General features: G+C 40.5%; 3 protein-coding genes and 1 long non-coding RNA gene across 5 annotated transcripts; 3 read left to right on the forward strand and 1 right to left on the reverse strand.

Moving 5' to 3' along the window:
* The first annotated feature begins 2,421 nt into the window (after positions 1 to 2,421).
* On the forward strand, positions 2,422 to 4,629 carry LOC144295363 (olfactory receptor 52D1-like). Its single transcript, XM_077867751.1, has 2 exons — positions 2,422 to 3,411; positions 4,474 to 4,629. The coding sequence occupies exon 1, from the start codon at positions 2,422 to 2,424 to the stop codon at positions 3,376 to 3,378; it is 957 nt and encodes a 318-aa protein (XP_077723877.1). The 3' UTR covers positions 3,379 to 3,411; positions 4,474 to 4,629.
* Positions 4,630 to 15,862: 11,233 nt separating this feature from the next.
* On the forward strand, positions 15,863 to 18,394 carry LOC144294788 (olfactory receptor 52D1). The gene has a single exon (XM_077866746.1). The coding sequence runs from the start codon at positions 15,863 to 15,865 to the stop codon at positions 16,817 to 16,819; it is 957 nt and encodes a 318-aa protein (XP_077722872.1). The 3' UTR covers positions 16,820 to 18,394.
* Positions 18,395 to 21,308: 2,914 nt separating this feature from the next.
* On the reverse strand, positions 21,309 to 23,218 carry LOC144294792 (ubiquilin-1-like). Of its 2 annotated transcripts, XM_077866751.1 has the most exons (2): positions 21,746 to 23,218; positions 21,309 to 21,583 (listed from the first exon to the last, which is right to left on the reverse strand). In XM_077866751.1, the coding sequence occupies exons 1-2, from the start codon at positions 23,001 to 23,003 to the stop codon at positions 21,360 to 21,362; spliced, it is 1,482 nt and encodes a 493-aa protein (XP_077722877.1). In that variant the 5' UTR covers positions 23,004 to 23,218; the 3' UTR covers positions 21,309 to 21,359. The 2 variants fall into 2 exon arrangements, with proteins under 2 accessions (XP_077722877.1, XP_077722876.1); XM_077866750.1 differs by having other exon boundaries at positions 21,314 to 23,217.
* A 36-nt stretch (positions 23,219 to 23,254) lies between these two features.
* Positions 23,255 to 25,263, forward strand: LOC144294795 (uncharacterized). The gene is made up of 2 exons (XR_013362172.1): positions 23,255 to 23,440; positions 25,021 to 25,263. It is a non-coding gene; the product is annotated as an uncharacterized LOC144294795 (long non-coding RNA).
* Positions 25,264 to 26,400: the final 1,137 nt, after the last annotated feature.

A 26,400-nucleotide genomic window follows, 5' to 3' on the forward strand; every position in this document is an offset into this window, starting at 1 on the left:
CTCTGCCCTTCCCTGACTGTCTTGTGTGTGCTCACTCTCTTTCTTTTTTTCTCTCAAATAAATACATCTTTAAAAAGAGAGAGAAGACAAGCATGAATAAAGGAAAAGAGTACGGCACTCAGAAGGCTTTGATGCAAACCATGGTGTCAAGTCTCGATAGATGGGTAATGTCATAGAATCTGAGTGCATCTGGCTAGAGAACTGATGGCTTCACTCCTAAGATGAGCTCTGTGGGTGTGAAATCTGCAGAGTAGCATAATGCCTGTGCTCAGAAGAGTCCTGTGTTAGATTTAGTATACTGCTGCCATGTTCCTAAAATTCTTACTAACTTATTTTTGAACTTATGAAGTCTAATGAGACAATGGAGCCTAAGCCTCTCCACCACCATTTCTTACCACCATATTTATATATATGGCATTCACGATGCCATGTGTACACAAAATACCATGGACCACTACACATGGAAATTCAGAGACGTATCACAATTAAGAGTGAAAACAGAGAAAAAGAAGAAAAGGGAAGGAAAGGGAAAGTAAGAAGGGAAACATAAAACTTACTACATTTTATTTCAACTTTCCTTAAAATTCCCTATGGAAAATGTTCTTTCGTCATTTCTTTCTCTTCCTTCAACCTCTCCTTATTGTCTCCCTAAGAATGAGCACCGTGAATCAAATCTCTAGAGAAAATAGCCTTGGGTTTTTATAATCAAGCATCAGAGAGAGAGTCAACAAGTAACCTCGCCTACAAAATCCCTTGATCAGAAAAGGCTGGAACTCAGAACTAAGCTGAAGATACTCAGTGAGCTCACAAAACTGAGGGCAGATTGGACTTTTGAACTCAGATTCCACACTCAGCCCCCATCATCCCCCAAATCACATCCATACACACTGCACAATAATACAGCTTTCACATCCCCAAAAAGAAAAACCACTGCATTCAGGCATATATCACCTGCACCAACTGTTTCTCTACCACATACTCTCCCGCACAGCCCCACATTCACATGTGACACCCATCACAGAGCTCCAGCCTCAGCATGCTCAATCTGTGAACACATGTCACTGGAAACAGGTATGTTTTTGAAATATTACAGAAAAAAATATGTGAAAAGAAAGAACTCAGAGTTCAATTATTAAAGCCTAGGTCTCCAAGGCATGATAGCTACCAAGAGCCAAGGCTGAGTGGGATGAATTTGGAAGGATGCCCACATTCCACCCAGAGTGTTGCTCCAGTTCAATGTCATTTTCCTATTGTTTCCCTGAAAAACAACCTTATTTGTACCTAGGCTTTCTGGTATCTTCAGAGTGGCAGAGTATCTCACAAAGTAGTAGCTTCCTTACAGTAATCTTTGGTAATCTTCCTTTACTGGCAAGAATAGGCTGGAAAGGGAGGACAGAAGAAGGTAATAGTGACTCCAGCTCTCTACCCCACCACCCATCCTTTTTTTCCTCCAGTGGCTGGGGCCATCAGTGAAAGTCCCCTGGAAAATAGGAGCAGCTTTCACTAGTATCTGTCTCTTTGAAGTCCAGATAATGAGTAAAGTGATTGCATTAGATACTGATATTGGGATATCTGGCAAGGAAAAGATAGGAATTCAAGTATTGGCCATATAAGTGAGGCTAAGTAAGGTGAAAACACCAAACTTTGAATCGGGACACTTAAGATGTAATTTCAAATCTGACAGTAACATACTTAGTGATCTGGAGTGCATTAGTTTATTTCTCTAAACTTGGACTTCCCCCTGGTAAAACAGAGGTAGAATAATTATAACACTCTATATCATTCCAATATGTGGATACAGGAAAAAGAGCTTGCACAAATGGGGAAGATGTTATTTTTGGTGTCCAAACATTTTAATCCCATATACTTAACTCTTTTTTTTTTTTTTTTTTTGCCCACAAAAAATTGTGTGAGAGAAGGAGGCCGGGTGCTGTCATTTCCAACTTATAAATGAGAAAAGTGAGTCTCAAAAACATTGTAGAACTTATCTAATGCTATATAGTGAATAGGTTGAGAAGCTGTGACTTGGATTCCAGATTCATTGTGCTTCATAAATGGAGACTGCCCAGAAGGGAAAATATTTTTCTCAAGAATCTGCAACATTTTTGTGACAGATTAGGACTAAAAGTTAGGAGTCCAGGTATCCTACAAAGGATTCTGTTAGGTATGCTTGGGGCTTGGAATGTGGAATCAAAACATTAATTTTGAGAATAGAAAATAGATGGAAAAAATGGATTATATATGATACAGTATTCTAAGATTGGGAACAAGTTACAAACAATGTATGTTTTTCTCCGTCTAAAAAAAGATTGTTTCACAAAAAGGCCATTTTATATTAATGAACCAAGGACCTGATGTTACAGGGCAATCATACCATGACTCCACCACCTCTTGGATAGAACCCTTTACTCACCAAGCAGAATGTCAACCTCTAACCTCAGTGATGACAGTCTTCCAGCCATCATGTTCCTGACAGGAATCCCAGGGCTGGAGTGGGCTCATGCCTGGATTGCCATCCCCTTCTGTGCCATGTATCTGGTAGCACTGGCTGGGAATGCTGCCCTCATCCTGGTCATTGTGACAGACAGTGCTCTTCATGCACCCATGTACCTCTTCCTGTGCCTTCTCTCACTCACTGACTTGGCTCTCAGCTCCACCACCGTGCCGAAGACATTAGCAATTTTGTGGCTCCATGCTGGAGAAATTTCCTTTGGTGGATGCCTGGCCCAGATGTTTTGTGTCCATTCTATCTATGCTCTGGAGTCCTCAGTTCTTCTGGCCATGGCCTTTGATCGCTATGTGGCTATTTGCAACCCACTGAGATATATGATCATCCTCAACCATAGTATCATAGGCAGAATTGGCCTTACTGGCATACTCCGTAGTATCGCTGTTGTCTCCCCATTCATTTTCTTGCTGAGGCGACTGCCCTACTGTGGTCACCATGTCATGGCACATACATATTGTGAGCACATGGGCATCGCTCGCCTGGCCTGTGGCAACATCACTGTCAATATTGTCTATGGGCTGACTGTGGCCCTGCTAGCTGTGGGTCTGGATTCCATCCTCATTGCCATTTCCTATGGCTTTATCCTCCATGCTGTCTTCCGCCTTCCATCTCAAGATGCCAGGCACAAGGCTCTGAGTACCTGTGGCTCCCACCTCGGGGTCATCCTGGTCTTCTACATTCCTGCCTTCTTCTCCTTCCTCACCCATCGTTTTGGCCAGCACCGAGTTCCCAAGAATGTGCACATCTTTCTGGCGAACCTCTATGTGCTGGTGCCTCCTGTGCTCAATCCAATCATCTATGGGGCTAGGACCAAGGAGATTCGGAGTCGGCTTCTGAGACTGCTTCACTTGGGGAAGGTCTCAGTGTGAGTTCCAAGTAGCACTTGGAAATGATAAAGAAAGGTAAATGAGCAAGATAATTGCCTAGAAGCTTTTACATGGATGTAACCCTATAATGTAGACAGGAAAGGAAGCACTGAAAGAGAAATGGCCAGGCAAATTGGTTATGTTGAATATGATGATGAATGTGCTGCATGAATAATTCTAAGTTGCTTGGAAAAAGATTATTATTTTTTTTCTGTCATCTCAGTAAGTACAATATTTAGCCAAGAAGAAAGGCGCTCCTGTCTGGATTTCACATTGAATCTCATGTTGGAAATATTCTACTGGGATATGAAACAAACAAACAAAAGAGAACATTTGGAGTGCATTTGAATGAACTCCAAACAAACAAAAGAGAACATTTGGAGTGCATTTGAATGAACTCCAAGGCTTTGTGCCATGTTTAAGAGCACAAGAACAGAAGTGGTATAAACAGATTGCCTAGGTTTGAACACTGGCTTCTCCACTCACTAGGTTTATCTTTCAAGCATGTTGCAAAATCTTTGTATGCCTATTTTGGTCAAGTGTAAATGAGAATAATAATATCTAACTCTGGAGTTTGTGGTGAGTATAAAATAACTTATTGAGTGTATGTAGAAAATTTAGAACAGTGTCTAAAGCATAAAATGCTCAAGAAATGAATGTAAGATGTAAAAGTTACATAACCTCTCAAAACATTATTTTAGGTTCATAACTCATCTAAGCAATTTTGTATTATCTCATCTCACATAATTTTTGTTACTCTATTATATAAGTGCTGCATAAAGTTAGGCTTTGCTTGGTATATGATTAGCACTCAGTAAAACCATATTTTCTTCCATTCCTATCCACTCCTCTGATTGTGAGGTTTATTTCCTTTTGTCATAAATGTATCCCTTACTAAGGATTTATAGAAGCATGATCAGAGTTCTACTGCCTTTCTAAATAGTCACTTGTTGACTTCAGTGACTAAGTGTACTTTTAAGTTTATTGCACTTGAAAATTGTTGAGAAAAAAAAATTGTTGAGCTTCCGTAAATTAATATTTTCATCAAAGTCAGAGATTTATTTATTTATTTATTTATTTATTTATTTATTTATTTAGAAGAGAGAGAGCACATGAGTGAGAGGGGCAGAGGGAGAAGGAATCTGAAGCAGACTGCACTGAGTGCAGAGACCTACATAGGGCTCAATCTCATGACCCAAAGATCAGGACCTGCGCCAAAACCAGGATTTTGATGCTTAACCAACCAACCAACAATAAATTCAGAGAGTTTTGAATGTTAATTCTTCAAGTGTTCCTTCTTTCTCTTCCTCTCTCTCCTTCCCCTCTGCTCCTTCTCAGACTTTCATACATATATATATTGGCCTTCCTGATGATGTATCACAAGTCTCCGAGGCTCTGTTCAATTTCTTTTTCTTTTAGTTACTCATACTGAATAATCTCATTATTTTTCTTTTAGTTACTCATACTGAATAATCTCCATTGACCAATCTTCACATTTGCTGTTTCTCTCTTCTGTATAGTCAAATGTACTATTGAGACCTTACAGTAAATTTTTATTTCAATTATTGTACTTTTTAAGCCCATAATTTGTATATAATTTTTTAAAAATAATTTCTATTTCTTAATTAATATTATCATTATCACAGTTTCCTTTAGTTCTCTGAGCATATTTAAAATAGTTGATTTAAAGTCATGGTTTAGCAAATCCAATGTTTTGACTTCCTCAAGGACAGTTCCTCTTGGTAATTTTTTTCCTGTGTGTGGGCCATAATTTTTTGTTTCTTTTGACATCCCATAACCTGTTGAAAACTGAAGATTTTATTTATTTACTTATTTATTTGTAAATATTTTATTTATTTATTTGAGAGAGAGAGAGAAAGCACACCCACAAGTGGGGGAGAGAGCAGAAGTGGGTGGCAAGGGAGAAGCAAGCTACCCACTGAGCAGGGAGCCCAATGTGGGGCTCGATCCCAGGACCCTAAGATCATGACCTGAGTTGAAGGCAGATACTTAACTGACTGAGTCACCCAGTTGCCTCTGAAAACTGAACATTTTTAATAACATAATGTGGCAACTCAGAGAATAATTCTCTTTCCTCATTCTCTTTTGGTTTTTGTTGTTTGCTGCTGGTATTTAGTGTTTTTTTAGTTAATTCTGTAACACAAATTCATTTTTATTTGTAGTCACTAAAGTCTGCTAGTTAATAATTGGAAAGAGATTTTCTTACATACTTGGAAACAGGAAGTCTTTATCTCTGCTCTCTATATGCATGTTGGAGCAAAACTTTAATACTCAGACATTGAGTGTGAAACTTTATGTTAGCCTTTCCTTTCCTACTTGTGCAGAGCTTCAAGGTGAGACAAGGATAAGACCACAGGGGTTTCTCAGGTCTTTTCTGGTTATATCTACAGTCATCAGCAAATGCAGAGACCTGGATATGCACATGGCCTTCTATATCCTCAGAGATGTGTCAAAAATATACAAAGTTCCTATAAATATCACATTCTTAAACATTTTGTCTTTACTTTTTGGTTAGTTTCTTATTTTCTCCAACTGTTATCCACTATCATAGGCAGCTTCCAAGTTAACTGATTGCCTATAATTGTTGTTGAAAATTACCCATAGGGAAAAAGAATGCTTACACTAAGAGAGCTATGGATCAGATGAAATAGAGACAGCCTTGCAAGAGTGGTCTTCAGGGGAACTATCATGCCAAATAATGACAATTTTCAGGGAAGGAGATTTTGAAAGAATTCCAGCCTATCTGCTCCCTCTGGATGTCATTGACATCCACTGGTTTTACTGTGAATTCTGGCTGTTATTTTTTAAGGCTACTGCAGGGCTGGAGAGTGGGAGAATGGCATTAGGGCAAATCAAAATGATACACAGCCACTTATCCTACAAAAATTCAACCATTTTTTCTTAAAGACAGCCTCCCTGGATGGATAGATGCAAGGCTTTGTTTAATGCCTAGAATTCTGAAAAAGTTGATTCAAACCATTTTTTTTTTGCCAGAATTTTCATTGTCTCAATGGAACAGGAAAGTTTCCAAAGTCCTTACTCTGCCATTTTCACAGTTGTCCCCACCATACTCCATATTATTTCTTTGCTGGCAGACATGGGGACCAAGAAATCCATTGGGAAAATGGGGAAAAGTTTGTTATACTTGAGAAAATGGTTTTGGAATCAGACTTGTTATGAATATCAAGCAAGTCACTTATCAGTTAGATGATGTTAACCTAAACCATGATTTAAACTTTAATTACTTCTTCCTTATGAAGAGATACTATCTTAAATCTCCTCATTGAGTGTATCATATGAATTATTTACTTAGGTTGTAAGATGGCAAGAGTGCAACAAATGTCATTTCCCTTCACCATCAGCTACTCCACTTTTGGAACAAAAAATGAACAAACAGGGTAGAAATCAGAATCTCGTCTCCAGTCAGTTGTGGAGGAGAATGCTAGGACTGAGGAGGGAAATACTAACTTCACAGAGAAAGGACAGGCAAATGCTCATATGTCTTCCTGTAACTTTTCTTATTATGGCATTGTCATTCTTAGTCCTGGCTTAAAATCTTCCACTGCTCTTTGATTATTTACTCACATTTCCATGTCCATTTAATTTTCAAGTTTCATAGCCTCTCTTTCTACAAACATTTCTGCCACTTCATATATATCATATCTGCCTGAGTTTAGACTTTCACCATCTGAATTACCAAAGCAACTTCCTGATTTTTCCTGCACCAGCTCTGCCAGAATACATAAATTTCTTCCCTTGGCTGACAGGCTTATCATTCTAAAATCCAAATATTCTTGCATAAGTTCTTCAAAACATACACATTACCCTTTGTTTAAAAATTGGGAAATGACTCAGGCATGTATCATCCTTAGGAATTAGTCTTAATTCATCTCTACTACTTTTGACCATTGATTTTTGGCTGGAATACTCAATCTTCTTCCATTTCTTGGGCAGTACAAGTAGAAGAATGTGTGATACAGCCTTGAGTGAGTCACTATACCATGAGTTGCTCAAGGACATGCTTATTTGCCATATGATTCCTTTATGTCTTCTTTCTTCTTACTCATTCACTAATTGACAATGTTTTAGTAGTATCATACCATAAAACTGTGCTTCTACTGTCACCACTGACTTCAATATTACTAAATATGCTGGATTCTTACTTGAAATATTGGTATAGCTGGCTGTTCCTTATTTCTTGACTGTTTCTCTTTTCTTGAATTACTAAATCCCACACTTCCCTGGTCCTCTGCTTATCTCCACATTCATCTTTCTTCAGTTGCCTTTACAAATGTTTCTCCTGTTTTCTCTCCTAAATACTAGTATTCTCCTCAGCTCTTTCTAAAGTTTGATTCAATTTTAACTATATATTCTTACTGGATGATCTTGGAAAAAATCAGATTTAAAATCTACATGTTTAGTTATAATTACTTTACAAATAACAGTTAGATATCTATCATTGGCTGCTGCATAGAATTTGGAAGACAGCATATCCCAAATACTAATGTAAACTTTTCTTGGTAGTTCCTATTTCTCAATAAATGACACAAGTTTTTTAAATGGTCAGTATTACTTAGGCTTCTCTGGAGAAACAGAATCAATAAGATAGATAGGTAATAGATAGATAGATAGATAGATAGATAGATAGATAGATGTTGAATTTATTATAAGGAAGTGACACATGTTCATGTAATTATGGAGATTGAAAAGTCCCATGATTTGTCATTTCCAAAATGGAAACCTAGGGAATTTGGTGGTGTAATGCTGTCTAAATCTTAAGGCCTGCAAACCAGAGCAGCTAATGGTATAGGTTCTAGTATAGATCTGAAGACTTGAGAATCAGGAGCACCAAGGACTGGAAAAGATGATGTCTCAATTGAAGCAATCAGACAGGAAGAGCCTAGGTCTTTCTTCCTCCAAATTTTTGCTTTTCAAGCCTTCATGGATTGGATGATGGTCACAGATGTTGGGATAGCAAATTGCTTTACTGAGTCCACCAAGCTATTTATATCCAGGAATACTCTTACAAACACAACAAAAATACTGTTTAGTCAACTATTCAGGCATCCTGGGAACCAGTCAAATAGACACATAAAATTAACTCTCATACTGACTAAACAAAACAAAACAAAACAAAAAAACAGATGCCATTGCGCGCATATTTTTCTCCTTAATTCCCTGCATTCATTTAAGTAGTCACTGAATCCTAAATATTCTGTATCCTGAATATTCTACATCCTGAACAAACTCCAAAGGTACAATGGATGTTTGAGACAATATCTAGTGAGGAAAATAGAGGAAATTAACACCAGATCAAGCAGAATGATTGCTGGATAAAGCTAAGGTTTGAGGCCAGGAATTTATATTGTGTCAGTCTGTGGATATTTATTATTTTTATCCATAGTATTTGCTATGGATTAATTGTATCCCAGCCCCCCAAATTCATGTGTTGAAGCTCTAACCCCTAATATAACTGTATTTGAAGATAGCACTTTTAGAAGGTGATTAAAGTTAAATGAGGTTCTAAAAGTATGGCTCTAGTCTGATAGGATTAGTGTCCTTTTAGGAGAGGCACCAGAGAATCACTTTGTCCCTGCTCATGCTCAGAGGGAAAAAAAGATCAAGTGAAGGCAGAGTGCTTTCTGCAAGCAAGTGTCTTTTTAAATTAATTTTTTAATTTAAATTAAATTTAATTAACATATACTGTATTTTTAGTTTCAGAGGTGGAATTTAGTGATTCATCAGTTGAATACAACACCAGGGCTCATTACATTAAATGCCCTCCTTAATGCCCATCACCCAGTTACCCCATCCCTCCACCCACCTCCCCTCCAGAAACCCTCAGTTTGTTTCCTATAATTAAGAGTCTCTTATGGTGCCTCCCTCTCTGTTTTCATTTTATTTTATCTTTCCTTCTTTTCCTCTATTTTCATCTGTTTTGTTTCTTAAATTCTACATATGAGTGAAATCATATGGGACTTATCTTTCTCTGACTGATTTGTTTCACTTAGCATAATACCCTCTAGTTCCATCCATATCATAATACCCTCTAGTTCCATCAGTATCATTGCAAATGGCAAGATTTCATTCTTTTTGATGCCTGAATAATATTCCACTGTGTGTATATGTGTGTGTGTGTGTGTGTATACATATCACATCTTCCTTACCCATTCACCTGTTGTTGAACATCAGAGAAATTTTCTTCAATGAGTAATTAAATCACCATATACTTGATTAAGGCTTGCTTTTACTGCTTATGCATATTGATTTTAAGAGCAATGCAGGGCTTTTGAGCTGAGTAGTTTGGCAGTGTTTGTATGTTCTAAATATAAAGATATTAAAAAACAGGACAGTAGGAGTCGTTTTGTCTTTTTCATCCTTGATCTAAAGTTAAAGAAGTGGGATGCCTGGGTGGCTCAGCAGTTGAGTGTCTGCCTTTGGCCCAGGGCATGATCTTGGAGTCCCGGGATCGAGTCCCATGTCGGGCTCCCTGCATGGGGCCTGCTTCTCCCTCTGCCTGTGTCTCTGCCTCTCTCTCTATCTCTCATGAATAAATAAATAAAAACTTTTTAAAAAATAAAATAAAATAAATTTTAAAAAGTGAAACCCTTAGCAGAGAGTTACATGAAAGAAAATTAAAGAAAGATTCAAACAGTAAATATTGCTTTTTTCATATGTTTAACTTCAAGGAATTTTTGCAACTGTAATTAAATATCTATCATTAGATTATGTTGTTAACTAGAAAGAAAAATCTCCCCAAATAGGTGAATTATTGCATTTAGTAATTATAAGTATAACTGACATACTTAATGAACTATATTTTTCAAAATTCACTAGATGATTTTTTAAGGTGAAAACATTATGTCATGTGTATGTGTGGCTGTAGAGAAGATGTGTGTTAGAAAAGTTAAGTATTGTTCATTTAAAACTATTTTTATCAAATTATATAAATATTTTTGAGTTACATTCAATCTTAAAGTTATTTAATCCTATGAAATGTTTCCTGTTGTTTTAGTGATGTACGTTTTTCTTACACTTAATGTTAATTTAAAAATTATTGTAAGGTATAAAAAAATGAATGGAATTATACCTGATCTTTACATATGATTTATATTTCCTCAGTCCCCAGATATAACACAGGTTATATCACATGCATGCACACATATGAATTATAGGATACTGTGTTAATTGCTATGCTATTGCCTCTCAGCTTCAAACCTTTCTGATCTCTTGCTTGGGGATGCCTAGGATGGGACATTTGTCCTTCACCTGCTGGCTGGTCCTAAGACTCAACCAGTAGAGGGCAGTAGAGGTCAATTAGACCCTGGGACAGGGTCAGAGGATTTGTTTATCCTATGCGCATTCTGTTCTGTGTCACCCAAGCATCTGTTATTTTCATTGACAACAGCAGTTGATTCTAATAGAGACAGTAGGTTCCAAGTGGCATTTTAATATTGCCCCTTATTTTGAACCAACCTCATCATGTCCTTCAGATATGCCACTACCATTTGGCTGGAATCCCTCTTCAGAGATCTGAGTCCAGACTATGAGGCCACTGTCCTTTGCCAGAACCTCCTCTCTTAGGACCATTACTGATTAAGGCAATTACTCTCAATTACAGCTTGACTGCCACAATGCAGAAACAAAACTCCATCCACCCCCAACTGAAGTACTTATATAAACAAAGGTTCTCAGAGCTTACCTTTATAAAGCCAAAATTAAGAATAATTAAGTATGAATCACACTTCATTGAATAAATATTGACTTGTTAATATATGGGGTAGTTTGGAAGAAGATAAAAGCTCTATCAACCTCACTAAGGATAATATTTCCAAAACAAATTTGGCCTATACTTATAATTTATAAAACTTAAATATTTTCATATTGCTCTTGTGAATGTATGACTATAATTGTTTTAATAAAACATTGTAACACTTGAAGGTTATTGTTATAATTTCTTGTATTATTACTGGCATGTAAGAGTTATCATAATGAGATATACAAACAAAAATATACATGTGAGAAAATAGACCAACTTCAAAGAGACAAAGCAATAATTTCAAATTTCTAACAGTTAAGAAAAACTCGTTCATATACTTTTAAATGGGCAGTGGTGAGTTAGAAATTCTAGGGCACAGAGTTTCCAAAGGATATATTAAAAATTGTTATATAGGACTTTTATTTTTAAATATCAAAATTTATAATGTACTGGAAATTACATTTTTTTCTACTCTTTAAACTTTTATTTTTTTTTATTTTTTTTTTCTCTTTAAACTTTTAATGACAATTCTCAGAGTCAATGTAAAGGGGAATATAGTGTTTTGAAAATTATTTTATGAAATAGCCAGTAAGATTTTTTTTTAATTTATTTATTTATGATAGTCACAGAGAGAGAGAGAGAGAGGCAGAGACACAGGCAGAGGGAGAAGCAGGCTCCATGCACCAGGAGCCCGATGTGGGACTCGATCCCGGATCTCCAGGATCACGCCCTGGGCCAAAGGCAGGCATCAAACCACTGTGCCACCCAGGGATCCCCGCCAGTAAGATTTTTGAAGACCACTAGATTGAATTAGTTTGAGAGGAGAGAGGTATGTTAAAAGGGAAGAAAGAAGAGTACTCTAAAGTCATTGAAGAATGATCAGTTAATCCTTGAAGTGCTAGCTCAGGGACCTGGTGGATGGATGAAGTTAAAAATCAGAGGGAATCTACCTAGAGTATGGATGATGTCACTTCATACCAGTCCAGCTTCATGGCAAATGAATGGACACTTGCATAGTGCTCATTCTCAGAATGGCCTTGTGCATTCCCTAGCATTCTGTTATCATCATGAAATTCTTGGTAATTTTACCTTTGAACTTGTGTTTTGTAAGTGAAGCCTAGGTTATAATGATGTATGAATGCACATGCTCACCATCATCGTTTGCTGCCTATCACCACAGAACTCTGGAGGATTCACAGAGAGATGGAGTTCAAAAAAAACAGATAGAATAAAAATAAGGAAAGAAAATGAGGAGACAGGAAGGAAAAAAAATTAAGAGGTGAGAAGGGAGAATAAAGCATAAAATATACCAGATGTTTCATTTCCACTTTTTCTGGATAAGTCAAGGAAGATTCTCCTAATTCTTCCTCATGTTATCAATCCTCCTCATTCTCTCAAATGTGCATCACAGGCCAAATCCCTGGAGGAGGCCAATTTGATTTATACTCCTGAGCATCATAGGCAGAGTCAATAAATAAACTTGCTTATCAAGCTCATTGACCAGAGGAGGCTGGGACACAGAGCCGAGTTAAAGACATTCGCTGAGCCCAGGAAACAGAGAACAAAGAAAAGATCAGACATTTCAACCCAGATTACACATTCAGACCCCTCTGCTTCTTCCTACCACACCCACATGAACCTGCACTGAAACGCAGCTTTAACCTCCTTAAATAACACTGAGTAATCAGATACCCATCTCCTGCACAAGCTTTCTCTCCATCACCCTGTGTGCCTACACAGCCTCACACTCAGTATACCCACTCACAGAGCTCCAGCCTCAGTGGACTCCACTTGCAAGTGCATGTCTACCATACAGGTATGTTCTTCTTATCAGGCTACCCAACAACTGGGTTAAATGAAATAGCACAGAGTTAAATCATTGAAGTCTAGGTCAGAGAGGGGGACCTCAATGACAAGACCCTGAAACAATTTGGAAAGCATGCCCCCATTGTGGACCAGAGTGGCATTTCCTCAATATCCATATCCCATCGTTTCCTGAGGGGGGAAAAATCCAACTCTGCTTTTACATTAGATTTTCTGCTTCTCACATCCCAGAAGGTCACAGAGTACTACTATTTTATAATTCAACTTGAAATCACCCTTAAAGGTCAAGAATAGGCTGATAAGAGAAGGGAAGGGAAGATGGTAGTGATATCAGCTCTCTGCCATCCACCATCCAAGCCTCTCTCCCCAGGTGTCAAGGCATGCATCAAGACCAAGCTTAAGACCAATTGATGTCATCAGTGAAAGTCTCTATGCAAATATGAGGGACTCCCTAATTCTCTTCACATTTAGAATTCAGATAACAAATAAAGGAACCTTATGAATTGATATTAGACAAAATGCCTTGCTTGAAAGAGATAGGAATTAGATATTGGTAATATCATGGATGTTTGGGTGTGGTAAAACTTGAAACTTGAATCAGGCCCCTTAATTTAAACTCTGTAATGAACATGCTTTGTTATCTGGATGACATCAGTTCACTTCTCTGGACACTGTCTTCCCACTGATTAGGGGTGCAAATGATTATCACACCCTATTTAAAAAAATTTATATATATATATATTTTAAGATGTTGTTTATTTATTCATGAGACACAGAGAGAGAGAGGCAGAGACACAGGCAGAGGGAGAAGCAAGTTCCACCATCACACCCTATCACACCCTATTTTTAAAAATTTTTTTATATATATATATATATATATTTTAAGATTTTGTTTATTTATTCATGAGACACAGAGAGAGAGAGAGGCAGACACAGGCCGAGGGAGAAGCAGGCTCCACTCAGGGAGCCCGATGTGGAACTCGATCCCAGGTCTCCAAAATCACGCCCTGAGCCGAAGGCAGGAGCTAAACCGCCGAACCACCCAGGCTGCCCTGTATATTTTTTTTATTGTAGTTTGATTTGCCAACATATAGCATAACACCCAGTGTTCATCCCGTCAAGTGCTCCCCTCAGTGCCCATCACGCAGTTACTCCATCCCCTCGCCCACCTCCCTTTCCACCCCCCCTTGTTCATTTCCCAGAGTTAGGAGTCTTTCATGTTCTGTCACCCTCTCTGGTTTTTCCCACTCATTTTCCCTCCTTTCCCCTTTACTCCCTTTCACTATTATTTATATTCCCCAAATGAATGAGACCATATAATGTTTGTCCTTCTCCGATTGACTTACTTCACTCAGCATAATACCCTCCAGGTCCATCCACGTTGAAGCAAATGGTAGGTATCACACTCTATTTTCTCTGGAAAGTTGTTGGCGATAAAGAGCTTGAAAAAAGGGAGCAATTATTTGGGATATCGGAACTTTTTTTCATGAATATTATTTTTTTCTCAACCATAAGCTTTAGAAAGTGATAAACCATGTGATGCCATTTCCAATTTGGAGATGAAAAAAAAAAAAAGGCCCAAAGAGGTTATGGGATTATTCCAATGCCACATAAGGAACAGATGGAAAAGAGAGAATGAATATAGAGTCATTGATTTTTCCAAATTAAGACAGGCCAAAGAAATGGAAGATTTGTTCAAAGTCACACATCAATTTTGTTAGAGAATCAGGACTAATTTCGAGTTTCTCAGAATCCCACACAGGTTTCTTTTAAGTAGAAAATGTGTTTACTAAAGGGAAATGTTTTTAAGTACTAGCTAGCCTTCCAGAGCAAAAACAGATTCTCTTTCCAGAATATCTTTACAGTAAGCAACCCCAGGACACTCTGTTTCTTCCCTTGAGCTGTCTCGGTCAGCACCTGGCATTCTCATCTAGCCTCAATATCCAGCCATCACACTGATGGACATGCAGCACCACTAGCTGGCTTTGCCAGAGTAGAGATTGCTGTCTCTCAATAGAATGATATATCTTTTTCTTTCTTCTATTGTACCCTGATGAGAACTCAAATAACTGTGGATACTCACTCATGTGCTATGTGAGCATATTGAGATGACTTAACTACTTTCTAGGCATTCCAGTTGAGGTACAAAATGAAGTTATGTAGTGTATATATATATATGAAGATGCATTAGAAACACAGAAAATAAAGTGATTGCATTATTATATTATAAAGTCCAAAAGTGAATGTTACATTCCATTGACTAGTAAACATTGAGTCTTAAGTGAACATTGATCAAAATGTCTAGGTCCAGCCAAAGGCATGGTTGGTGTGGAAGTTGCAATTGCATAAAGGCATAGTCTCAGATAATGGGATTGTGTAAAGTAGTAGAACAATGAAAAAAATAAAAGACCATTATGGACCAGAAAAAAGGGGAAGCTTCTGAGAGAAAGGAAAACATTCACTGAAGCTTTGAAAACCGAGAAGGGGAAAATAAAGCCAGAAGACACCCTAGGCATGGAAAGAGGCAAGGAACACCCCTCCGAGTGAGTTGACTAAATGTTGGGCAGGATGTATAGGTGGTAAGTTATGAAGGATCAGATTGGAAAGATGCTTCAATGGTTAGTTTGGTGCTCAGAATATAGAACTCAAAACATGATTGATGAGTACATGAATGAGCAGAATGAAAAAAAAAAAGGAGCAGACTATATTGAGAGAGTTTTTAAGATTCTTGAGCAAGTTAGTGACAAATGTTTTTCTTGGTTTAAAAAAAATTGTTTCACAGAAAGTTCATTTTATATTAATGAACCAAGGACCTGATGTTACAGGGCAGTCATACTATGATTCCATCACCTCTTGGATAGAACCTTTTACTTACCAAGCAGAATGTCAACCTCCAACCTCAGTGATGACAGTCTTCCAGCCATCATGTTCCTGACAGGAATCCCAGGGCTGGAGTGGGCTCATGCCTGGATTGCCATCCCCTTCTGTGCCATGTATCTGGTAGCACTGGCTGGGAATGCTGCCCTCATCCTGGTCATTGTGACAGACAGTGCTCTTCATGCACCCATGTACCTCTTCCTGTGTCTTCTCTCATTCACTGACCTGGCTCTCAGCTCAACCACCGTGCCCAAAATGCTAGCCATTTTGTGGCTCCATGCTGGAGAAATTTCCTTTGGTGGATGCCTGGCCCAGATGTTTTGTGTCCATTCTATCTATGCTCTGGAGTCCTCAGTTCTTCTGGCCATGGCCTTTGATCGCTATGTAGCTATCTGCAACCCACTGAGATACACAACCATTCTTAACCATACTGTAATAGGCAAAATTGGCCTTGTTGGCCTCCTCCGCAGCGTGGCCATTGTCTCCCCATTTATCTTCTTGCTGAGGCGACTGCCTTACTGTGGTCACCATGTCATGGCACATACATACTGTGAGCACATGGGCATCGCTCGCCTGGCCTGTGGCAACATCACTGTCAATATTGTCTATGGGCTGACTGTGGCCCTGCTGGCCATGGGTCTGGATTCCATCCTCATTGCCATTTCCTATGGCTTTATCCTCCACGCTGTCTTCCGCCTTCCATCTCAAGATGCCAGACACAAGGCTCTGAGTACCTGTGGCTCCCACCTCGGGGTCATCCTGGTCTTCTACATTCCTGCCTTCTTCTCCTTCCTCACCCATCGTTTTGGCCAGCACCAAGTTCCCAAGAATGTGCACATCTTTCTGGCGAACCTCTATGTGCTGGTGCCTCCTGTGCTCAATCCAATCATCTATGGAGCTAGGACCAAGGAGATTCAGAGTCGACTGCTGAGATTCCTTCACTTGGGGAAAATTTTAATGTGAAACTTGAGCACAGATTGATAATAAGGAAAATGAGTGGGTATGGTCGCTGTCATGATGCATTGACACGAATGGAGACCTCTGATATTACAGAAATGTGTTTACAGGCAAGGAAGCACTTGAAGGAAAGTGAAGATCAGATGAATCAGAGGTATCAAAAATCACACTGAACATACCATATTCCTGAGGCTCCTGGAGTAACTCTGAAGAGCCCAGAGAGATGATAATATTTTTACTCTTGGGAATATTTTGCCATTAGGAGTAAGCAGGTGTTGGAGAAAATCTGAGTAGGTATGATAGTGCCAGTGTAGAATGCGCTTAATGTTTTTTTCTTTCATTGCAAATATTTCTATGACTTACTAAAGATCAAGTCAATTCCACATATGAAATGAGTCTGGGCTTCATAGTGAGAATATTCTCTGCTAGTCCAAGTTAAAAAAATTAGGTAAATTTAATCTAATTTCCAATTCTTTGGATAGTGATGAAGAACACAAAGTCTAAAGTTAGAGTACCTGGGTTTGAATGCTGGTTCCTCTGCTTGTTAGTTTTATAGCCTTGATCATGGTACTCAATCTTCCTATGTCTTGGTTTGTCTAATTATCAAATGGATAATATTAATCTCTCTCTCTCTCTCTGTCTCTCTGTCTCTTTCTTTCTCTCTCTTTAAATATCTAATTCTTAATACTGTGGCGATGAATAAATAAGTTAATGAATGTAGAGAACTTAAGGTAGTAGCTAACATGCAAAATGATCAACAAATATGAGAATGTCGGGTGCCTGGATGGCTCAGTTTGTTAAACGTCAACCTTCGGCTCAGGTCATGATCCCAGAGTCCTGGGATCGGGTTCCACATCAGGCTTGCTGCTCTGAGGGGAGCATGCTTCTCCCTCTCCCTCTCCTCTGTCACTCCCCCTGCTTGTACTTGTGCTCTTTCTGTCAAATAAATAAATAAAATCTTTAAAAAACAAAAATATGAAAATGAAAATGTTATATAAACTCTGAAAATTATTATCCAACTCATAACTTTTAGGACTGTTTTTCCTGGTATCATTTCACAGGGTTGTTATGAAAACTATATAATATGGCATCTCTAAAATATTTAGATAGTGCTTGGGATATGAATGGTGCTTGTTGAAACTATGTTTTCTCCTCTTTCTCCTCTGGTCTTCAATTTTGAAATCCCTTTCCTTTTAGCCATAAAATTACCCCTCATTAAGGATTCAGGGAGGCCTGTTCAAAATCCAAATGCATTTTTAAATAATCCTCCTTTCCCCTTGTAACCTCAGCTCTAAAATACACAAATAAGTCCCCAGTTGCTGCTCCCAATGATTCAAAATGTAGCTATAATCTCTATTTTAAATTAAGAGCCTGTAACTCAGAGAGACTAATAGTCTTAAGGTTATGCAACTATATAGACCATATCTCATGAATTATCCAGTATGAGATATGTGTGAGGATGCCCAACCTGCACAAACAAACAGCAACAAAAGTGAAGTCCCTTTGTCTGTTGAGGTCATAAATGGTAAAGAGACTCAGTAGTGTAATGATTTCAGGAACATAGAAAAATATATAAAAAGAGCTGAGGGTGAGAATGGGTAAGGGAACTGCTGTTCTGCTCCTGAAATGCAGCAAAATTCTTTGTGGCCTTATGCTTACTCCCCTAAGATGATGGTTGAATTTGATCAAAAGGTCCCCCTCACAGGACAACTGCTTACCATTCACACTACTAATTACCTGCCATGAACCTCACATCTTTCCTGAAATAAAGTGGGGGTCAGTAACCTAGGAAGTAGGTATCAAGGGCAGGGCCAGGATTTAGGACTCTGGACTCCCATGGTAATATTTAAAATGCACCCAGGGGCACCTGGGTGGCTCAGTTGGTTGGGTGGCTTGTTTCTGCCCATGTCATGATTCTAGGCTCCTGAACTGAGCCCCACGTCAGGCTCCCTGCTCTGTGGGGAGTCTGCTTCTCCCTCTGCCCCTCCTCCTGTTCATGCGTGCCCACCCACTCTCTCTCTCTGTCTCTCTCAAGTAAATAAATAAAATCTTTAAAAAAAATAAAAAATAATGCACCCAGCTGTGGACTAGATTTGCAGGACCATACAGTGCTAAGGGATTTGATGTACTGGTAAGGAAATTCAGGTGTATGAGTGGGCAAATGATGTACCCGATATTAGGCCACAAGTCCAGTGGTTTGCAGCCTAGTGCTCCCTCATCTCAGGCACAAAGTCATCAATCATCCATCATAACTCTTGGGCTAGGGCCCCTGGGTGGCTCAGCAGTTAAGTATTTGCCGTTGGGTCAGGGCATGATCCCAGAGTCCCACATTGGGCTCCGTGCATGGAGCCTGGCTCTCCCTCTGCCTATGTCTCTGCCTCTCTGTGTGTGTCTCTCATGAATAAATAAATAAAATCTTTAAAAAATAACTCTTGGGCTATCCTTCTCTTCTAGCTATATGTGTGGCCTGAGAGGAGCCCTGAGGAGAAAGGTCAAAGGGGGTAGATTGGAGACTAGAAGAGGAGGAGGGGTGCAGGATCGCACAGCTGCTAACACCTTGGTGCAAGAGTCTAGCTGCCACCTATGCTCTGGATTGATACTCTGTGGATACAGCACAGGGTGGTTCCTCCCCATGGCTTCCCTTTACTGACCAAAATCCAAGTTTCACATACCATAGATAACAGATGAAGGATTCTGCATCTCTGGCAGCAAGCTCCACTCCCTAAAGTTCTGGTTTTGGCTCTTTTTATCATCCTGACACTAAAATGCAATAGTTCCTAGAAGGAGAGGGTGATTTGTAGAAGTCAGTAAGGCTTCTAGAAGACTGGAGGTAGCAAGGTTCAGTCCCCAGGAAGACTATTAACATTATTGCCAAGATTTCCCACCTCACTCAGGTGTCTGGCTACTGGACCCCACATGATAGAGGAAGCATACTTCTAGGAGCCTGGGATACTGCCCTGCCCGTCATGCCCACTTCATCCCCAGACTCTCATTCTTCCCTGGGACCCAATGTGCATCACTGATCTCAGAAATTCAGACCAACATCCTGGTACCATGGGGAAATGAAGAGTAAACTGTGTATCAGGATCATTGTTGGGACATGTAGTCCCAAAGATATTTTATCCATAGTCCCTGACTGCCATAACCTTCATTTCTAGGTTCATGCAGTGTCACAAAACAACTGAGTCACGGTGTATAGCTCAGAGATGTTATCCTCCCCAGCCACCAGAAGCATGAGATTTATTTGTTTTTCAAGCTAGGGTCAGTTGACCCCTGGATCTGGCTCTGAATCTGCACTCCTTGATTTCCCCCAAAATAACACTTCCAATATGGTCTGTGCCTCTCTTTCATCAGGTGGTATCCTGTTGCATGGTTTCATACAGCCCCTGGTGCTCTGGGTCACACTTCATGTGCCTACACTGTGAATCACCTCTATGATAGGAGAGTTTACAGAAGAGAATGGGTGGATTAGGAAAGTATTGGGGACTTTCATGAAGACACAGGGACTCCAGAACTTAGAGTAGGAATGGGGCCCAGGAAAGATGCTGAGCCAGAGTTTCCTCTGTGACACCCAAGAAAAGGCTGGTAGGCTATGGAAAGTACAAATAGACTTAGAGATGAAGGAACCATGAACACAGAAGTAAGACCCACAGCCATGGACATGATCAAACTCTCTGAAAGATGAATAAAGAATCCATGTAGCACACTCTCAGGAAATATCACTCTATAAAAAATGGATGAGAAAATAGATTCAATAAAGCAGCTTATAGAAAGACAGGTCAGTTGATCATCTGTACAAAAGAAAAAAATGGGAAGATGAGTAATGAGAGAATTTTGAGAAACTTCCATACCATCCTGGGAGTGACTGCAGAGGATGGGGAGATGTAGCCAACTTTGGAGGAATTCAGAGAAAATTCTTTTCTCTTTGGAGAAAAGAGAGAGAAGTTGGATGGCTGGTGGTACAGTAGAGTCAACCATTTTACAATTTAATGGCAAGAAGTCTACCCAGGAGGAGAGGATGAGGCTTCAGAAGTGGTCGGAGTTCACTTTACAAAGCAAGATCCTGCCAGGCCGGTAGGAGAGATAGAGCCTGAGATGAGAGGGAAGTTGGACAGGCTTTCCATAATATGGAGAGACTGGACCTGAAGATGGAGACATTTGGTGAAAGAGAGAGTGGCTTCCTGGGGGGAAAAAGCCAGAATTCCTTCAGAGTAATTCTGAAGTTGGAGCAAAGGTGGCTTGTGATGATAAGGGCAATGTTGGAGGGGACCTAGGTTGCTGAAAACACTCAGGACTACCCCAAACTCATGTTCAAATTTGGAAAACACTGAGATTAAGGGTATGAGAATAGGTGCAGCCTGGATCCAAGACCCTATAACATTATCAATATCTCCCCCAAACAACATTCTTTTTGCCCACATACCCCCAAATTGGACATCACACGTGAGATCCAAGCAATCTTTTTAATGAGGAACAGGCTTGGGCAGTGAGTGAGGAGGGCTGTTCAAGTGTGCACATGATCTGAGTAAGAGGAGTTCAAAATACACTATTTCCCCTCCCCTCCCCTTCCCCTTTCCCTTCCATTCCCTCCCTCTCCATGAGGTGGTACACTGTAGGCATCAGTTGGTGGCACCTGGGCCTCTGGTAGCCCTAGTAGCTTCTCAATGGCAACCTGAATGTCTCCTCCCGCGGCCATGAGGGTCTGTAGATTGGCATCATGGTTAGCAAAACCCATGGCCTTCAGATGCTCCAGTTCTTGCTGGAAGCAGCCTTCAGGGAGGGAGAATGAGGATAGTGAGGATTGTGTGGACTGAGAACAGGCTTTGGCTAGTGCATAGAGAAGCTGAAGAACAGCCCAGGTGGGCTGCACAGAGCCTGCTCTCTGACCCTGCCCTCCATCCCTAGTCTCAGGGGGTTCTCTAGTTTCCCTACCTGGGTCCCACAAACAAGGTCCCAGCCCAGGCACCTCCTTAGACAGTATCTGCAGGCCCTTTTCTATCTGTATCAAGGCCTGCAGCGCTCGAGGGTTGGTCAGGATGGGAAGTAGTGGCAGATGGTGTTGTAGGGGGCTTCCACTTGCCAACTGGTGTAGCAGAGCTGGATTCTGCTGTAGGACATGCAAGGCTTTACGCAAGGCAGAGGGCGAGGGTCTCAGCTGACTGGTTAAAGTGGCTTTCCCTATGGGCTGCTGGCTCTCCTGGGAGAGAAGATTGTGGCCTGAGTTTATATCTGGCATTCTAAGCCCACATCCTGAATGGGTCTGATTTGAGGCCACGCTCCTGGCCTGGGTAGCTTGTCCTGCCCTGACCTTCTGGGTCAATGGCCTGGCAGGTGCTGAGGCTGTGGGGATGGTGGTGGTAGTGTCAGTATTGCTGTGAGCATTGGCCTCCTCTTTGCAAAGCTCTGAAGCTGGGTTTTGGCCTTTGGAGGCAACCAGGGGGGCCAGAGTGAAGAGCATGAACTGCTGGATATCAGAGCAGACTGGACGCATAGCATTGTCACCACCTGGCACTGCCGTCAATGCCTCTAGATCCTGTTTATTTGCCTGCAGGAGCTCTTGTTGCCGGGCTGGGTTCTGCAAGGTTTCCAGAGCCTTAAGAGTTGGCTCAGGTTTCTGAGGATTCTGCCTTGAGGATTCAGGAGCTTGTCTGGCCTTGGCTGGTTTCTCATTGACCAGGCCTTGAATCACAGGGTTTTCCAAGAACTGCACCACTGACTCGGGTGCAGCCGTTAGGAGTTGAGCCAGCTGGCCAAGAAAGTCAGTCAGCTCAGGTGAGCTCTGGGCCAGCCGGCCCAGCCTGGCCAGCATCCCAGCGCTCTCCGAGGTAGAGGGTTCAGAGTGATGCGTGCAGTGGTCAGTAGGGCCTGGAAGAGTTCCAGGACCAGGCAGAGTTCCTTTCAGACGGGTTCTCACCACTAAGTTGACCGTAGTGCCATCAAAGATGCCGCGCTGGCTCAGTATGTCTTGGTCTCGGAGGATCTTTCCAGTGAAGATGAGCACCAATCGGTCAGTGTCATAGTGAAGGCGTTTGGAGATCTGTTTCTTAAAGTGGTGGACACTGCTATTTTCTGCCAGCATAAATTCTTGGCAGTCCTGTGGGGTCTTGACTGACACTCTGATGATGCGTGATGTCGGCTCCCTACCAGACACCAGCTGGCTGTCCCTTGCTTCTTCCCTAGCCCGAGCCATATTATCTCAAGAGCAGGATGCAGGAGCCCCTGAAGACCTGTAGAAGCCCAGGTATGGCACTAAGCACACCTGGGTGCAGGGACCAGTAGGTGTTTAGGGATGTCCACTCACCCACGGCCTCTGGACACCTCTTCCTAATGTAGCCTTGAGGTCACCTGGCTCCCATAGGGGTGTCAGCTATCCTTCACCAGGGCCAGCCTTAGGGGTTATGTCAGTGATGTCAGTGATGAGGTCACAGTTGAGAAGGACACTTGAATGGGGGAAGGGCAGAGGTCTCTTCTACCTGTCTGAGGTTGGCTCTCTTTACAATTTGACTTAAATAGCAATAGAAAAAAAAAATTAAATGTTTCTGTCTAGAAAGCCTGTTTTGCATCAGGCTATTTCACTGTTGAAAATCATACCACCTGAGATTGGCAAGCAAATATAGCTAAGAAAAGGTAAGAACTGGCTTAGGAAGTGCTGATTCTAGTCACCTATTTTTCACTTAATCACTGTATATGGATCATGGCCCAGTCAAGGCCACAAGTTCCCTTGTTTCTACATGAACAGAATGAAGATACATATAATTAGTCCATTCACCCTCAGCAGGGCTTGAGGGCAGCTTGCATCTCTGAGGCCCACCAGGCTGACTAACTTATTGACATGGTTCTAAGAAAAATAGCATCATGTTCCCCAAAAACTTGTGAACTCAGTTGTACTCAGTCATAAACCATCATCTCAACCCTCCAGGATTAGAGCTGAGACAAAAGAAATGATAAGAAAGTAATAAGTTTACTCTAGGTCTTTATGACTTAACAATGATTAATTTTTAAAAGATCTTATTTATTTGACAGAGAGAGGCAGAGAGAGAGCACGAACACAAGCAGGGGGAGCTGCAGAGGGAGCGCTGCAGAGAGAGAGCCCACTGAGCAGGGAGCCTGATGTGGGACTGGATCCTAGGACTCATGACCTGAACCTAAGGCAGATACTTAACTGACTAAGCCACCCAGGCGTCCCAACAATGATTAGATTTAATACAATTTGAAGAGGAAAATTGTTACTTGGGAGCTGACATATTTCAGCTGCAAAAGCAGAAAATGATGATCCTCTGAGCTATTTTTTTTTAAGATTTTATGTTTATTTAAGAGAAAGAGAGAGAGAGAGAGAGAGAGAGAGAGAGAAGCAGAGACACAGGCAGAGGGAGAAGCAGGCTCCATGCAGGGAGCCCGATGTGGGATTTGATCCTGGGTCTCCCGGACCACGCCCTGGGCCAAAGGCAGGCGCTAAACTGCTGAGCCACCCAGGGATCGTTTTGATTGTTTTGATTACTCCAAGCAGGTGGGACCCAAGGTAAAGTCTGTCAAATCTGCAACATTTGTGTTTTTTACTGTGAAGATGGATACAATAGGCTGCTAGGCCTTGCTATTATATAATTGACCCTTTTTCCGATTCTGGAATTTCCAAGGACTACAACATGAGCACTTGGCTGCCTATAATACCACCTTCAAAAGGTTCTGCTGGATTTGGTAAACATGAACATCTAGAACCGTCTACAACTACGATGTTTATGGGATATCGATAGATGTTCTTAAACTTGAACTAGTTTGAATGAGTATCTCCTGTATCCCACCAATATCAAGACTCTAACAAGTTGTAATTCCTGAGTTTAAAAGACCTTCTCAGTCTGAGGCAACCTCATAAAGCAAGCCTTGTGGCTGGCTGGCAGCAAGCAGACTGAGCAGTCTGGCATCAAGCAAATACTTTTCTTGGGAATGCCCAGACCTCAGAACAACTCCTACCACACAAATATTATTAGCAAAATCAATTCCTTTGCAGAATTTTTTTGGATTTCACCTAGCATAACTAGATCTTCAAACTAACATTCCTGGATTTTCATTAGCTAATAATATGTAACAGGTGTTGAACATTCTGGATGACATTGTCTAGAATTGCTTTCTCATATTTCATGCTCCCAGGGATTTCCTCTTTTCTATGCATGGCCTGTGGGGTGAAGCATCCCTTCTCTCCTCTCTTTCAGGCCCTATTATCAGGACCCAGAATGTCTCCTTCCCAAGCACCCACTGATGGTCCTGACAGTCCATTTACACACTCTGTCTCAGTGAGGGAGCCCTGCCCACACTGTCCACTGAGTTCTTCAACACAGGAATCGCCCTTCATCCTTCCTGAGAAGCTGACATTATTGGGATATCTTATATTGTAACTATATTTCTTTTATAATTAGAAAATTAAAGTATCAACTTTTTATTTAATCAATTTAAAACTTAAATTGAACATAGAACTCTCTAGAGGAAAATAACCCTGGTTTAAATACCACTCCTACCACTTAATAATCTTCAACAAGTCATTCACTCTTTTAAAGCCTGGCTTTCAAATCTATAAAATGGTATTTTTTCACAGATTTGTTTTGAAGATTTGAGGAGATAATTCACATAAAGTACAATCCAAAGTATCTGACACAGAGCAGATACTTGTCAAATACTGAGTATGAAGTCAATACTACAGTCACTATCGATCTTCAGCATATCCTGCGGTCACATCCGTTAACTAGATTCGAGACAGGGAGAACAGATCTACCTGTCAGGGCTGACCAAATGCCCAGAGATATGTTCAGCTGCAGATGGTGAAGACAGCTCCAAGCAGACTGACTGGTGAGGAAAGTGTGGTATCTTCTGTTAGACCCAGGACTCTAATCCTGGACTGAAATGCTGACTTTATGCACCTGATTTAAGGTTTATTATATTAAGATGTAATTTCCAGAAAACATATTTCATTCCCATATTCTTCACAGAGATTGGCTAAGGTTATCCTATTCTGCTAAGAGTTTTATTAGATCAAACTATATAAAAATCTCAGTATTTTTTAATATTTATTTATTTGACACAGAGAGAGAGTGTGTGTGTACAAAAGGCAGAGCAGCAGAGATAGAATGAGAGGGAGAAGGAGACTCTCCATGGAGTATTGAGCCAGACATGGGACTCAATCTCCGGACCCTAAAATTATGACTGAAGGCAGACTCTTGACTTACTGAGCCACCTAGGTGGCCATAAAAGCTCAGTATTTTATGCAGTTTTAGTGTTTCTTGTCAGTAATTTGTTTCAGAAATATCTAATGAGAGTTTAATTCTTTTTAACCAAAACTATCACCTGGGAGAAGATGGCTCCTGGTGGCCAGGCTAACTGAACATGAAGTGCTATAAGTAGTCCCATTAAAAGAGAAATGCCTCATTCTGTCCTACTAGTGAGCTTCCTGTAACCCACTGAGTAGGTTTGAGCCAAGTCTGGTTTATGATAATCTTATAAATTTGTTGAATTAAACCTAAAAAGATCCTCTAATGGAAGTAGCAAAGACTACCTCCATATTACTTTGGCAATAAAATCCAAACTCCTTGTCTAGCCAC

This window comes from Canis aureus, chromosome 23, assembly GCF_053574225.1.
Source record: "Canis aureus isolate CA01 chromosome 23, VMU_Caureus_v.1.0, whole genome shotgun sequence".
NCBI classification, from domain to species: Eukaryota; Metazoa; Chordata; class Mammalia; order Carnivora; family Canidae; genus Canis; species Canis aureus.